The 14,200-nt window shown below is 47.5% G+C and overlaps 2 protein-coding genes across 4 annotated transcripts in view; one reads left to right on the top strand and one right to left on the bottom strand.

The window, feature by feature from the left end:
* The window catches only part of LOC135911158 (m-AAA protease-interacting protein 1, mitochondrial-like), a 228,932-nt gene that overhangs the window by 31,307 nt on the left and 183,425 nt on the right, over positions 1–14,200 (top strand). The window lies entirely within an intron of this gene.
* Positions 1–14,200, bottom strand: part of LOC135911157 (uncharacterized) — a 135,317-nt gene that overhangs the window by 10,507 nt on the left and 110,610 nt on the right. The window contains exons 5-8 of the mRNA XM_065443331.2: positions 12,120–12,290; positions 9,041–9,162; positions 1,353–1,467; positions 119–353 (exon numbers count right to left, since the gene is read on the bottom strand). Coding sequence (XP_065299403.1) covers positions 119–353; positions 1,353–1,467; positions 9,041–9,162; positions 12,120–12,290 — 643 coding nt within the window. The remainder of the gene's footprint in view (positions 1–118; positions 354–1,352; positions 1,468–9,040; positions 9,163–12,119; positions 12,291–14,200) is intronic.

The raw sequence follows: 14,200 nt of genomic DNA on the forward strand, positions 1-14,200 counted from the left end.
CAGCCGAGTGCGTCCAGATTAGCTGCACTCTTCTATGCTCGTTCATTCTCGAGAGCGGGTCTGACACGGGGCTCCGAAGCGTCCCCGTAACCGGGCAGGAGCCGGAAAGGAAGCGTACCAGCCGGAGGTGCTGTACCCGACGAGGGTGCTGGCGTTGGTGCCCTGCGCCAGCTCCTGGATGCAGGTGACGCGCAGCTCGGGCTGCTGCGTCTCCCCCGACGAGTGCTGGGCCCGGTGGACGCGCATCTGCCGCGAGCCGAACACGAAGCTGCGCCGGCCGTCCAGGCTGTGCCAGCGGCGGGAACCCGACGCGCTCCACGGCGGGAAGTGGCAGCCCGCGCTCGGCTGCCGGCCTGGCAAGAAAAGACGGGGCGGCGCATTGCAGACGGCGGCGAGTATAGGGCCGCCTTGTGCATACGCAACTGAAGTGGGTTGAGGATACATTTGGCGCGGACACGCAAGTAATCAAACAACGTTATCCAACGCCGCAGAGGCTTATACTAACAGTCCAACGTATTCCGGAGAAATATTGCGAAAATCTCCCGAAGGGGTGATCCAAAATATTTAGTAGAGCCAGTCGTTATTGCTTCGCTTTTTCTCCCTCGTTGATATTGCAAGCGCGTTCCCTCGCGTTCAGTGCCTGGCGGGTTAACGACTACAATACTTTTGTCAGTTGTGTAGGTCTTTTACATGAATGCAGCAAAAGTATGTCACGCCTACTTTTTTAGAACCAACCGGAATTGGGCGGATTAAATGAGCCCTAACCGTTAGTACAGTGTGGACGTGGACTGGTCGCTTGCCCATGTCAACCAATCTAAAGAGTGATTGTTCCTGTGGGTAGCTTTGTTTAAAATTACGAGCAATGGTGACTTCTTTTTTTTTTGACGCTGAGGCAGTTCAGCAGGCTCCCAGAAGTTCGTTTTGTATATGGGACTTCAGACGGAAGGCTTTGGAAGAATGCAGGTCGGTGGTGGATGTTCGCGTGCAAAGAATGTTATCGGTAATCCATTTTAAAAGATAAAGCAACACCCTCGTAAACATTCCCGTACCAAGCACCGTATGCAACATCGCGCTATTCTAATGACGTATTCGGCAAATCCCACCGACGCGCATGGGGGCGCCGCCATGGGGCGACGATGATAGGATGAAATGGGACGTTGGGTCGCCCCGGTGCGCACCGCTGCGATTTGCCGAATTCGCCATAAGTATCCCCTTGTATTGAGCATCGTACTTACACGAAGCAGGTAGAGAGAAAGCACACTTCAGCAAGGGGTGTGCTGTCCTCTGCTCAGTCAATTAGACACGCTTCGAGTTTGTGCAAACGAAGTGTGCAGTTCTGGAAGCTCGCTTACTCTTGGTGAGTGTCATGATGCGCGAGCCCTCGGAGGCGGACACAAGGCCGTCGCAGGTGGCGTCCGGCGACTGCGACACCCGGAACGTGTTCTGGTGGCCCACGTGCTCGTACACCTGCGCAAGAGCGCGTGCAACGTTGGTTATAGCTCGGCGACGTTGTGCATGCGCGAGCGAGCAAACTGTGTCGCGGAATAAGAAAACGGCAGTATCCGCTTTTTAAGTTGTTTAAATGTGCCCGTTTCGTTAGATGAAGCCTAGAAACCGGAGAAACAACAACAACAAACTCTTTTATTATTTCTGTAAAACCTAACGTAAAGCAGTCATTGTAGATGCTAATTATGACACTAGAAGCCTGCGTCAGCGCTAATACATCGTCTCGAGGTAAATGTGAATACGTGAGCAGCTCATCTGACGTACCCCAACCATCTCTAAGATTTGAAAGGATACAGACAAGTAAAATGAGACTGCAAGAAGGCTAAACTGGTTGCACGGCGGCACTGTGTCTCATGTGATTGGTCAAGGCTTCGTTACTTATTTAAAAATATGGTCCGTTGTTTTCTACCTGTTATCTAAACGAAAGAGTAGGCATCAATGGTATCACGAAAGGGAAAATGCTGGAGTTATGGCCCATCTAAACGAAGAGCGCTTTGCCGGAGGTGAGAAACTACTGAAGGAGGATGACAAAGAAGAGGGGGATTCGCCTTAGTCGTTTTGATCGAACTACCGCGTGCGTCCAGCCGATCAACGAAGTGGAGCGGACCTGCAGGGTTAGGACTGCCTGGGATTTCCGACTCGGAGCGTGCGCGCTTTGCCAAAAAATCTGATCGAGTGTTTTTGCAAAGCGTTGATGATGTTGTTTTGAACGACTTCGTCGGTGGAATTCGCGCACAAGGCTAGCTTTAACTTGTGGTGTTGTGGCTCTAACCACGAAGATGCTGCGTAAGTGGGCCACTGTGGCGCGCAGATAGCACGCGGGCTTTATCGTTGCCTGCGGAGGGCGACCTTAAGCGCACGATGCCTTTCTTTGCACCAATGCTTATCTCACAGCAGTCGACTTCGTCTGGATTGTCATAGATCAGGGCAGAGAGCTTCGTAGTGTCTCCCTCCGTTGTTGGCGCCCATATTGCCGCGAGTTTCGCTGCGCCCTGTGTTCCATGCAATACAGGTCTATAAGGTCTTTCCGTTTCGCAAGCAAGATGTATTGCTCGAAACCCAGCCCTTTACCGCGCGTTAGTGCTGCTTTATCCGTTGTACGCCGTCTGTGCCACTTTTGTAGCAGCAGAAATCATTAGCCGCAAATATTACCTCTATATCGACATCGATGTAAGTACGTTGACTTAGGAGTAGGCGTTTTCCTTCCATGAGGTGTTAGGACCTCTTGAGCCCGGTCAGCTCCAATAGTTCTGGCGATGGCCTCCTGTTAGATCCTAATGAGAAATTCCACGGATTAAAAAAATGGGGAAGGGGCCTACGTTTTGCCTTTAAAAGTGGAACGCGATAGGATTCAAAGATCCCTGGCTGCTTCTTACGCATCCCGGCAACTGCAGCTTATGTAACCCTAATGTTTTCCTGGAAACGCTGGCGGTGGACGCTGCGCAGGAAGGCGAGCTCTCTGGTTCGTTTTCTTTTTTATGGCGTTGCAAAGAACCGAGCGACCCACGCCGCTGAAATCGAGGCAGACCTCAAGCGGCAGTTGAAGAAGGGTTTGTGCTTGAGTTTCTGCGTAACAGAATTACGTTTGCTCGTATATTCATATTGCAGTCCGACGCTATCATTTCTGTAGGTTGTGTGTAAGTCGTACTGTACGAATTTTCTGACGCATCTTACTTTGAGAAATTCAATTAATTCAGTAACGCCTATGCGCCACACGGAGGGCCAGCGTGGCTGGGGAAGTGTGGTTCGATATGTCTTTCTCGGCCTCGGACCCCGACGCCAATACGGACGCCGGATTTTCTGCGACACGGGGTACTTAACGCCATCACTTTAAGAATAAAGGCCCGGGGAACTATTTTGTTTGAAGTGCTGAATCTTAACCTCGTTAGTATTCCTATGTCGTGTGCAGTACTCTCTGCAAGTACAACGTACGCTTGCCACGAAGCCTCAGGTGCGTTGTTTGAAGGATACTGCTTATTAGCCGGACGTCGTCGTTGCTGAGAATCTGATGTTTCCGTTGTAGTTTCGTGAATACGAAGAAGTCACTGTCGTGGATTCTTTCGGACATAAGGACTACATTACTAAGAGCCGGAATTGCATTCTCCTCCAAGCCTTGGCTGCCATGCGATGAAACAGGCGCACAGCTTGCTTCTACGCAGGTCTAATGCGTAAAAGCAAAGTTGTGAGTGTGCCATCGTGGTATACTTCTAGAACAAGGATTTTGACAGCTGACTTCGGGATGGAGAGGCCTGATGCGTCTCCGGTTTGTATATCACCGGCTTTATTGCATTCTCATATCACTTCATTGCAATGTTCATCCGCCACGCCACGAGCTAGAAACGTCCTCCCTTTAGCTTACAGAGTCGTGTCGAAAACTATTGAAAAAATCTTTTAAACATTTAGGAATGTGCCGGAGTATATAGTGCACGTGTGTAGTAGTGGAGCATTCCTACCCATCCTCCCCATCCACCCTCCACCTCGTACCCCTTGGAGACTACTACCGCGGATCCGCCCCTGATCACTGGCGTAAAGACCCCCAAGTTTTATTCGAGACTTTCGGCGAGGCACAAGGCGCATGTCCTATATATATATTCGAATTCACACAATGCAACAACTGCTAAAACGCATTGTTGCGTTGTCGTGTTCACCTGCATATGTAACAATGGTTCAAGTCAAACTGCTAAGCCTTCATACTGCAGGACTACGCAGTGCTAATAAATGTGCCACTGCGCTATTCCGCGTCGCACTCCTGTGTAATAACGCGTAAGAGGCGTTGCGGTCAATTTTTGTTTTCCTGTTTGTGTTTCACGCTATGGCCAGTAAGGCTACCTAACCGAGTTGAGATCGTGCGCGGTGCGCAAGGAACTTCAAGCCTGCGATGACGGTCTTTGTTTGCTTTATTAGGATCGTTCATACGCGTGTTGTAATTTCAGGATTTATTTATTGTGATTACACTTTGGTCAAATCAGCAATCGGAGCTTACATGGGCCTCACTGTTTCACACATACGATGGATGGGTTCTATCCGTCGCATCGCTCAGCCATGCCGCTTACGCTCCCTCGCATAGGCTCGCGCGCGTTGTATACGCCTCGCTCCAAAGCGTGTTGGATAGCCCTCGTGCATGCTGATGATCTCGCTTAACCGTTCCGTGCGCGGCAGCTCACTTTCGAAATTGCTGCACATTGTTACTGAGCGGCCACTAAAAGCTATCTCGAAAAGTGCAGGTTCCTGATGAGTAGGAAAACTAGACGGCAAAGGCCGTACGCGGGGCAGGCTTAACTGATTTTGCAGTGTGAGCTTTGTTGTGTTGTAACTTTGAATAATTCTGTAAAACTCCCCTTATGTGCATAAATACTCGTGCGTGCCTGAGCGCGCGCGTGTTCGTGCGCGTGTGAACGACAAATAGCAGAGAGCTTAGAGATCAAAACAACACCTGAACGCAAGTAGAGCGAAACTATCACTTTTATACCCACAGCTGTGCTTGCAAATGAAAACCACGTTTCTTTTTTTCGTTTTTTTTAAGGATAAGCTTTCGAAAGCGAACTGCGTGCGTGTTGCGTAACTTTAGGCAAAGTGCGTCACATACTCTTGCTCTGTTTTTCTTGCTTCTTTTTTTTCTGTAGCTTCAAAAGACATGGGATTTCACTAAGAGCCTTTCGATAATGCTTCGACCACGAAGCTGCGACGAACGTGTAACGAGCTCTAGTAAACTAGACTACAAAAAAACAGCAAGAAAGTGGTGATAGAGAGATGTTTTTCAAGGCATTTGGCAATAAATATTACCTTGTATTGAAAGAAAATGTCTGAAGAAAAAAAATAGGGCCGGGGCGAGGGGTTAGGTGACGTGCTTGAACTAATTTTCTAAAATTTAATTTTTGGTTTAATGTTTTCGATGTCGCAGTTCGACACTAAAATGATCTCGTACTTTAACGTCTCTGAGAAAGTTAGCGGATATCCTAGACCTTAATGTTCGAACTGACAATTTTATCGTGTTTGCGTGCCCACTGCTACAATGTCCGAAATTTAATCGGGAGAAAAAGAAAAATAAACCTTCGGCGTCCCTAATCAAACGGATACAGGCACGTGGGACGCATTTGTTGCTGGATGCGTGCATTCAGCTCGGTACATCGAGCATTGTACGAGTCGCGGCGTGCTTCCACAAAAGCGAGAGTCGTATACCGCCGCGTCGCTTTATTTCTCCGGCCGCCGTGGCAGCGAGTGCCTCGGCAAAGAAAATGCCGCGGCACGCCGCGCGCGGGGATGGCTGTCCCGGCGGCTCGCGGATCCGAAAACCGAACCGTGCGGTGGGGGCGGACTATCCGATTCCCATTTCAATTTAAAACCAAGAGCGACTCTCTTTCTGTGTGAGCTCGGAGAAGAAAGAAATGAAAGCAATCAGGCTCGCATCAAATCTCCATCAGCTGCCGCGGCGTATCGGATGCCGACCGAGCGCCGGCTGCCCCCTTTCCCCGTCGGTCCCCCTTCCCTGTTTCTTTTTGAAATGCCTTTCTCGAAGCAGCTGCCAGGGCGGTCCACGCGCGGCGGGAAATTTGAAACCCTCTCTTCTTAGCCTTCTTCTCTGAAGCGCCATTTCGGTCCGCTTTTCACGAATTACCTCGACCGAGTCGGCTGGATGCTCCCTTCGCTGCCGCGAGAAGGGGAGTCGAGCAAGCGTCACACGCGTCCTCTCATGGCGGAGTGCTTTCTTGACGACGCTGGCGGCGGAAGCGGGCGATTTGTGGCCACTTTGGCGGCGAACCGCGCTAAACGGGCGATTTGTTACATATGGCTCGAACGAGTACTCGCTTCTTTGTCCCAGAGCTCCAGCGCCTTTCTAACGACGGGATTTTCAAATCATGTTCTGTATTCGTTTCGAAGCAGTCAGTGTTCTTTATGTCGATGCTCTCCGGGGTAGGTGATGATTCGGTCCACCATCAAACGTTGCTTTCATTACGTGACTCACATATAGGTTGCCATAGACGCCGTTCCTGGCCAAATCGGGCGTGCAGCACAGTTCCAACGCGTTATTTGTAGGTGCGAAGAAATGATTCAAGTCTGCCTCAAGATGAAAATACGTTCAGGGATATTTGGGAAACGAAAGCGTTGTCTGTCTTTCTTTCTTTCTTTCTTTCTTTCTTTCTTTCTTTCTTTCTTTCTTTCTTTCTTTCTTTCTTTCTTTCTTTCCGCGACCTTCCAAACACTGTCGCAACTTCTCATTACGAATGCGAACCTCCTTGCTAGTGCCTAGCCATTTAGCGGAACATTAGTCGAGTACTTCATTACTTAAAAAGCTCATATCGCGGTTCAAGATCGGCGGTCCCGTGATAAGCCTAGCTGGAAGTACGAGAAATGAGCTCATGCATTGAGGGGGGGGGGGGGGGGGGGGGGGCATTGCCTTCGAAGCTCAAGATATTAATAAGGGGAGTTTCATTCAGTATAGTTAAACGGTGGCCCGACGTTGTACCGCTTCTACCGTTATAGAATATGCACCAATTTTACATAGGTTGACGATAGGTTTGCCTAGGCGTGTGCGTTCATAAATACGGCCACAAAAGAGGAAAGGGAAAGCATGATGGACATTGCTCTTCTCTTCTTATATGCGGACCTTACTTTAGACTAGTCCATAACTTGAATGCCAGTACTAACCACCCAGTTCGTTAGTATTCTCTTTTGGTTTATTGAATGCATGTGCCGTATGATTCCGTCATAGCACTTATGTGTTCAACATTAACTAATTATTTTTATCCCGAAATTGTTTATTCGCATAATTTTCCCATTTCTGACGCTTGTGAGCTTTTTCAGTGACAGCCAGTGGCACAAGGCCGGCTGACATACTACACTGAAATATGCGTAAGCGTTTCCTTCGGGCAGACAACTTATAATCTGCCCTCGAAGCTTGCTATATAATGTTCAAATTTATGCGCGATCAGCGACATTTCAGTCACCTCCTGTCGCTATGGCGCGACACATATTCAAATCACCAAAAGATTCAGCTTATACCTCAATTTATGAGTTTAACTTAATTACTTAAACTTTCTTAAGCGTTTCGTTTTTTCATGTTCAAATCTTTGATGTTTATGCTGCGATTTATGTTTCTGTGTAAGGTCCTTTACTACCAATTGACTAGCAGGCACATCCGTCCCGAACGAGGAAAAAGAAGATGCACGGAATGAATGAAAGTAGTTTAGATGACAACAATTCGTTCTGTAAGTTGCAACCCTCCTGTTCTGAATATTTTGCAGTAATCTAAGTTGGCTTACTGAAATTGATTAAAATTATGTATAAAAATTGAATGCATCCAGGACGAGGTATATTGATTCAATTATATTCATGCTGCGATGACATATTGACGAACGCAGAATATTTATCTTTTTCCGATTACCGTCTTTTTTTCACCGACCTAATGGTTCGACCATTACAGATTTGGAATCGTGACTCACAATTGTGGCATTGACTGGTTCTTTACCATCGTCACAATATAAAGTCCACAGCAGTTTTTTTTTTCTTTCAAAGGCTTATCATCTCTAAAAAAGAAAAAAAAAAGAAAAAAAATTTAGGACAGGCGCTGACTAGTCAGCGCGAGTCCTGTTTTACTCATTTTTTCGCGCTGTTTTCCCGTAACGAAATCATTACTTTCACTTATTTGTAAAATTTCTGATGGAGTGATTTATATAGCGTAAGTGGGAACACGTCGATCCTTCTTGCAGTTTTGATAGCAATTGCAGATGATGCGCATATTCTGCTCTTATCATTGTACTCTGCGCAGCGCCAACTGGCCGATTGTGATGATTTCGAAAGAGAAGCACTGATTCGCATCAGTGAAGAACAGCCAACAAATAGGACTACTGAAACGTAACGGGCGCGTTTTAATAAGGCCGAAACTTCAAGACTGATCGCATAGCACAATAGAAATTAATATTTTCTAGCGCCGGTTTTCTATTTTTTATGTACACCTCTTACCAATTGTGCGTATAGCTCAAGTTGTGTATAAAAAGAATTTGAAAGCCTTGTACCAGTAGTCTAATGGCGTTCATAGCACTGGAAAAAGTACATGCGGTGAGGACATTGCATTGTTACGTCGCTTGGGGGGCAACACTTCTGGCCCTCCACGAACTTTGCAGTTCTGGCAGTGGCAGACAAGCATTATTCGGCAGATTTTATTGCACTCTGCGAAGCCTTATCTGGTTGATTATGATGATTGTGAAAGCGGAGCGCTTATTCAAACCACTAAAGAACGGCCAACAAGTAGGTTGAGAACAGCACTTAGACACCTGCGTAAGCTGAGGGTAGCAACCCTTCTGACCCTTCGCGAACTTTGCAGTTCTGGATATTGGGCCGTTTGGAGTCGGCTTTCGCCCCAGGCAGCTTGAGGCACCTACTTTGGGAAAAAAGTGCGCAGGAGAATGGCGACAGTTGTAGGTAAGCCACGCGTTCTAAGATCGTTCTAAGCTACCGAAGGCAGAGTGTGACGACGTCACTCTTAGTTAACACTGCGCGCAGAGGCTAGCGTCGCTTGGGCGCCGTCGAGACTCACAAAGCAGCGGTAGCTGTCCCCGTCCGAGTAAGGCAGCGCGTGCAGTTTCCTCTGGACCATCTTGCCGACGAGGTAGTAGGCCGAGCCTTCCTTCCAAGTCGCCAGGCATGTCAGCTCTTCCACTGCGAACGCAACATTATAGCGCATTCACTTGGCACTGTGCACTTGCCGTAGCGACGAAGTCGCATTTTAGACGTGCGTAGATACCGACATGCCAAGCGCTGTTCTGTGTAATGGAGTATTTCATGCGTACAGAATAGGAAAGAGTGAACATCAAATATGCTTATGTTTTGGCTCTGCAATGCCTTATCTACGGCATCTCATGCGCTCCAAACGCGAAAACCAGAAAGCTTCAAATAACTTTCTTTGGACCTTAGGCAGGCTCAGGCAGCCGTTTTGTGGCGCTTTCGGTTGAATTCCTGGGCTTTGATGGGAATGCGTAATCTTTTTCGCCTGTTCAGTCATTCGTATTTATTAAGGCACCATGTCGCGAGCTCACTCACGCCTGGATCTGTCAAATCAGTGTTCCCGTATGTGCTCAGTGAGCGCATTATTGAACAAAGAACTCTGGTACCTTGCACACACGCCTTAACACGTTGACGACAATGTTCTTTGTGTCTGCATATTATCATGTTTTAATGCGAATAACATTGTTAGCCTACTTCAGCCATTTTGGGTTTATTTATCTACCTAGTCTCCCTACGCCGCTTTTAAATGAAAGAAAAATCATTTAGAATATATCCGTTGCTGCGAGGAATTGAGCCCGCTTCAAACAAGTTCTTCTACACACCAGCGCGACGCTCTAGCGCTGTGCCACGAGAAGCTGCGCCATGATAAGCGCGAGAGAAAATCCCGGCGACAGTACGCGGCTAATACATACACGTTTCGATGATAGCAATATGGTGTGTCGCTACTTTGCTTGAAGGCTAATCACATAAACGTCGACACTCATAGTGGGATCGATTCTGCCGCAATTTGTTTCAGTGTATATTCGTTAACATTTCAATAAACGCCACTCAGAAGGAGCGCTGTGTTTGTTGTCTATGTTTCCTTGCCCAAGTCCCGTTTTGTACCGGGATTTTGCAAGTTTACTATAAATTACCGACTTGCCCAAGTTCACATGCTATTGACAAGGAATTAGTGTGAGGCGGCTTTCGAGTGCCTTTGACCAATATAGTTACACGGCTGAAGTGCAAGCTTCTCGTTCAGTCATGGTAGGTAACAACGTGTGACTATATTTATTGCAGTCATCTCTGTCTTTATTTATGACCGCTGTCAACGAAGCCGTCGCATTTGTTCTAATTGCCGCCATCAAGAGCGCTCACCGCTCTTTCCGCAAGTCATATCACCAGCTGCTGCCCTAAAATAAAATGAAATTTGTACGCGTAGTTTCCAAGATCTAGGTAAACATTATTTAGGGAGGCGCAAACACAAAGGTGCGCTTTTACACCTTAGCGAAGGCCCTTTCATTAGCCGTTTTCAAGACACGATCTTAGCTGACTTCACACTGGTATGGCGTTTCTGGGATCGGCTGATGTGGTAAGGCCTTCCACAAAAAACCTCTTTCGCGCCTTCAGAGCGTTGAAGCGAGTTTCAAGAGTTATCAACATGTTGGTCGCAACGAGACAAGTGAGAATTCGTCACACAGTAGGTAAACTTAACTGTGCGGACGTAAATATTGCTAACCACATTGCACTATGCCCCTGTAAAGGGTGCACCGCCGTAGATATACATACGTTGAGGGAAAGCCGCCGTACGGCACACTTTTTACTCAAGGTGCGAGTGCGCTTGGACTAAGCAGGGCTCTCGCAAGTCAAGGCTTCAGCGGTGCCCACAAAAAGGGAGAATTAGTCGCACAGCCGGTAAAAGTAACGGTTATGGGTGTAATTAGTGCCAATATAGCTGAAAATTAACCACCTTGCGCAGTTGGTAATAATGACAAAACCGTGCCACCCATAGTCGACGCAAAAGAAGACAACGTCGACACGCATGTGAGTGAAATACGATACGAATAAGATACAAAATTAGTAAATAATCAACATGAAAAAGATATGGAATAGAGATATATAATCAACATATAATTATCGAATCATTTCAAGCACCGTGCACGTCGACCTTGTCTTCCTTAGCGTCGACACTTTGTTGACTCTCTCTTTTTTTTTAATGCCGCTGTTTTGTACTGGGAATTCAAATTTATTAAGATACTCAGATGCCCTGCTAAATTAATTGGCTTCAAAATGCATTAAAAGCATGGCGGGCAAACCAATATTTCGAGATTTGTTTTATGCTGCCCTTTTCATGAGAGGTGGTCCTCCGCCGTGTTGGTGGGAAACAATGCCACGTCAATTAATAAGAACGGTACTGCTGCATAATTCGAGATCTCTCGCGCTCACCACATTCATGGAGATGCGACTATGTTTGCACGGGACACAGTATAGTGTGGCGCAGGCGGATGCCTCGAAATAGTCGCATAGTGTGCCAACTCAAACACGCGAGTTTTGTATTCCACCAGTTCGAGCACATGCACAGCGTTCTGCCGGGCTTCTTCTATATGTGAGACCAGCGCATCTCTCGCCCAGAGGGTTGCTGCTGGCGCCAATGACACCAACGAAAAAGGCTGAATAAGCGGAAGTTTCGATTATCTGAGTTTTGATTATTGCCACTGACCGTTGTAGTTCACTATGACGAATTTCGTATTAAAGTCGCTCTCTTGAATGACCACGACGTTTCAGATACTAGGGACGAAAAAAGCCCATTCCAGATCAGTAAAGTGGCAACATCAACGGCTGCGACCGAAATAACACTTTTATTGTTCTTGCGCTGGCGTAACTGAGACAAGAACACGAATAAGAAAGACTAAATGTGTGAAGCGATTCAGCCGTTCAGTCTTATTTCTTCGTCTTCCGTGTCCTTGTGTACTTACGCTAGCTGAAGAAAATAAACAGCTAGCCCGGTTTCAAACGTTGATGACATAAACTTTTCAGTTATAATGACACTGATTATTTTATCTCGGCGATCAAATGTGCACATGGAAGTAACTAGCACTGATCTCGTGGCATCTTCAATGTGCAACACTGACCGCTGCTCTCGGTGCCCTGGACGTCGGCGCAGGCCTGGAATCTGAAGAGTATGCGCCAGTCGGCGGAGCAGGAGTCCACCGTGGATACTGGGTGCCGGCACTCGCCGTGGCCGCGGTTGTACGTGAATGTCAGCGGGCCCCGGAACGGGCACGCCACCGGAGATGCCTCCACTGTACAAACACAGAAGGTCGCATTAGGATATAAAACGGCGTACATAAAGACAAAGACAAGCCGATAGAACGACAAAAGCCGCCCGCACCTATGCGAAAAAGAAGTTCTGGGCACACTAAGCCAATGCGTACAGACGAAACACAGAACGAGAAGTTGACGTTCTGTATCCTCATCAACCTTCGACAGTCCTCGGGATACTCAGTACATGGTCATCAAAACAAGCTCAACGCAAAGTGATGTAGGTCTTTCGACGTTTACAGACAAGAACTATATAAACAACTTGTGTTAGTGCGGAGCTATAACGCTATGGCTGGTGAACATTATTGACCACGTCGTGAAAGTAATATCCATAAAAAGCAAAGACCCACACTTGTTCCAATGTGGTTAAGGGTTCTCATTTTTTCGCGAATCCTCCCTGACCCCTCTGGGCTGTGTACCGCATTTGCACGTAAATAACGCGGCGAGGAATATAATCCGAGAAAGTACTTTCAGTCTCTAACACAAAGAAAACAAAAAGTGTATTACGAGTATAGCGCAAAGTGACGCCGCAAGAAAACAGGAAAAGACGCATAACAGCGAATGCCCGAAAATCTTCGCTCATCGTTACTGCGAAATGACATTGCAAAATAAAGTGTAAAGACGAGTGCATGACACCCATCAAATTTGTTGGCCAAACAGCACTTCGTGACAAAATGGAACATGGCAAATCCTCTCAGGGGATCGCGCGTTGCAGCGCGTTGATGCACCGCGCGATATCGATTACCATTCGCTTGACATGCCTGCACAACAGCGCCGATCGTCTTACTCAAGGTTGCTATTAACACGCCGTAATCACATGGATGCGGCATTAACAGCGTTCTAAATCAGGAGGAGAAATACGACGCAAAATGCACAGCGGCACGCCGTTCTTACGCGAGGCGAAGTGGCAGGCCTCAGAGAGTACTGCGAGCACGCCACAACAACAGGAGAGAGAAAGCAAAATAAAATAAAAAAAATGTTGTATTTCATTCACGAACCCGAATATAACGGGAGGCACGTTTGGAGGCAAGAAATTTGGGAAAATAACTTGTGTTATGTCCCTGCAAATGAGGCATATATATATGTATGCGCATATATATCAGTTGGTTGTGGATATGTGTATGCACTTCGGGCCGCATTAGCCTCTTCTGTGTGCCTTTAGCTGTCTTTGAGCTAGCGTTCTTCAGCTTGTGGTCGTTAGATAAGCACTACGAGTGTGCTTGTATTATTTTTATATTTTTACTTTTTTATGCGTAGAGTACTAGTTGTCTACATTGGAGATAATTAAGTCTTCTGTACTGTTGGCATTAAAAAAATCAGAGGACACTTAAGCACTTCTTCTGAGTTGTGAATGCGAAAGAATTAATGCTCAATTGGACGCCGCTGAGCGGTCCTTCAAGTTTTGCGCTGCGAGGAATGTACCATATCAGTACGTGCTGCCCAAGCCAGCAAACAGCAGCAGCTGGCTCGGGCGTTTGCAATTTGCGGTGCCAACGCCGCATGCCACCAAGGCTACCAGGCGCGCGCAGCAGCTAGGCCCAGCGGGGCGGATATATATATATATATATATATATATATATATATATATATATATATATGGACGGCACACCGGCTTCCGAGAGATAGACAGTGGCTCGCGCTTCGCCCTACTGCGTAGCCGACGACAACCCGTCTCGCCCACCGGCGTCGCATCGCCGTATCTGCTCCGTGGAGGCGCGCTGGTCACGTGGCGTCGCGGCGATACCCTATTCCCTCATGCTCCGCCGTTTCGCCCACTCTGCTGCTTCGAGGCGCGCTCGTGACGTGGCACCACAGCCAATGGGAATTTAGGTGCCGTTTCGCAGCTACAGACGCCGGTGTTTACGCAAATGGGCCATTTGATGCTTTCGCA

The sequence above is a fragment of the Dermacentor albipictus genome, chromosome 9, assembly GCF_038994185.2.
Source record: "Dermacentor albipictus isolate Rhodes 1998 colony chromosome 9, USDA_Dalb.pri_finalv2, whole genome shotgun sequence".
NCBI classification, from domain to species: Eukaryota; Metazoa; Arthropoda; class Arachnida; order Ixodida; family Ixodidae; genus Dermacentor; species Dermacentor albipictus.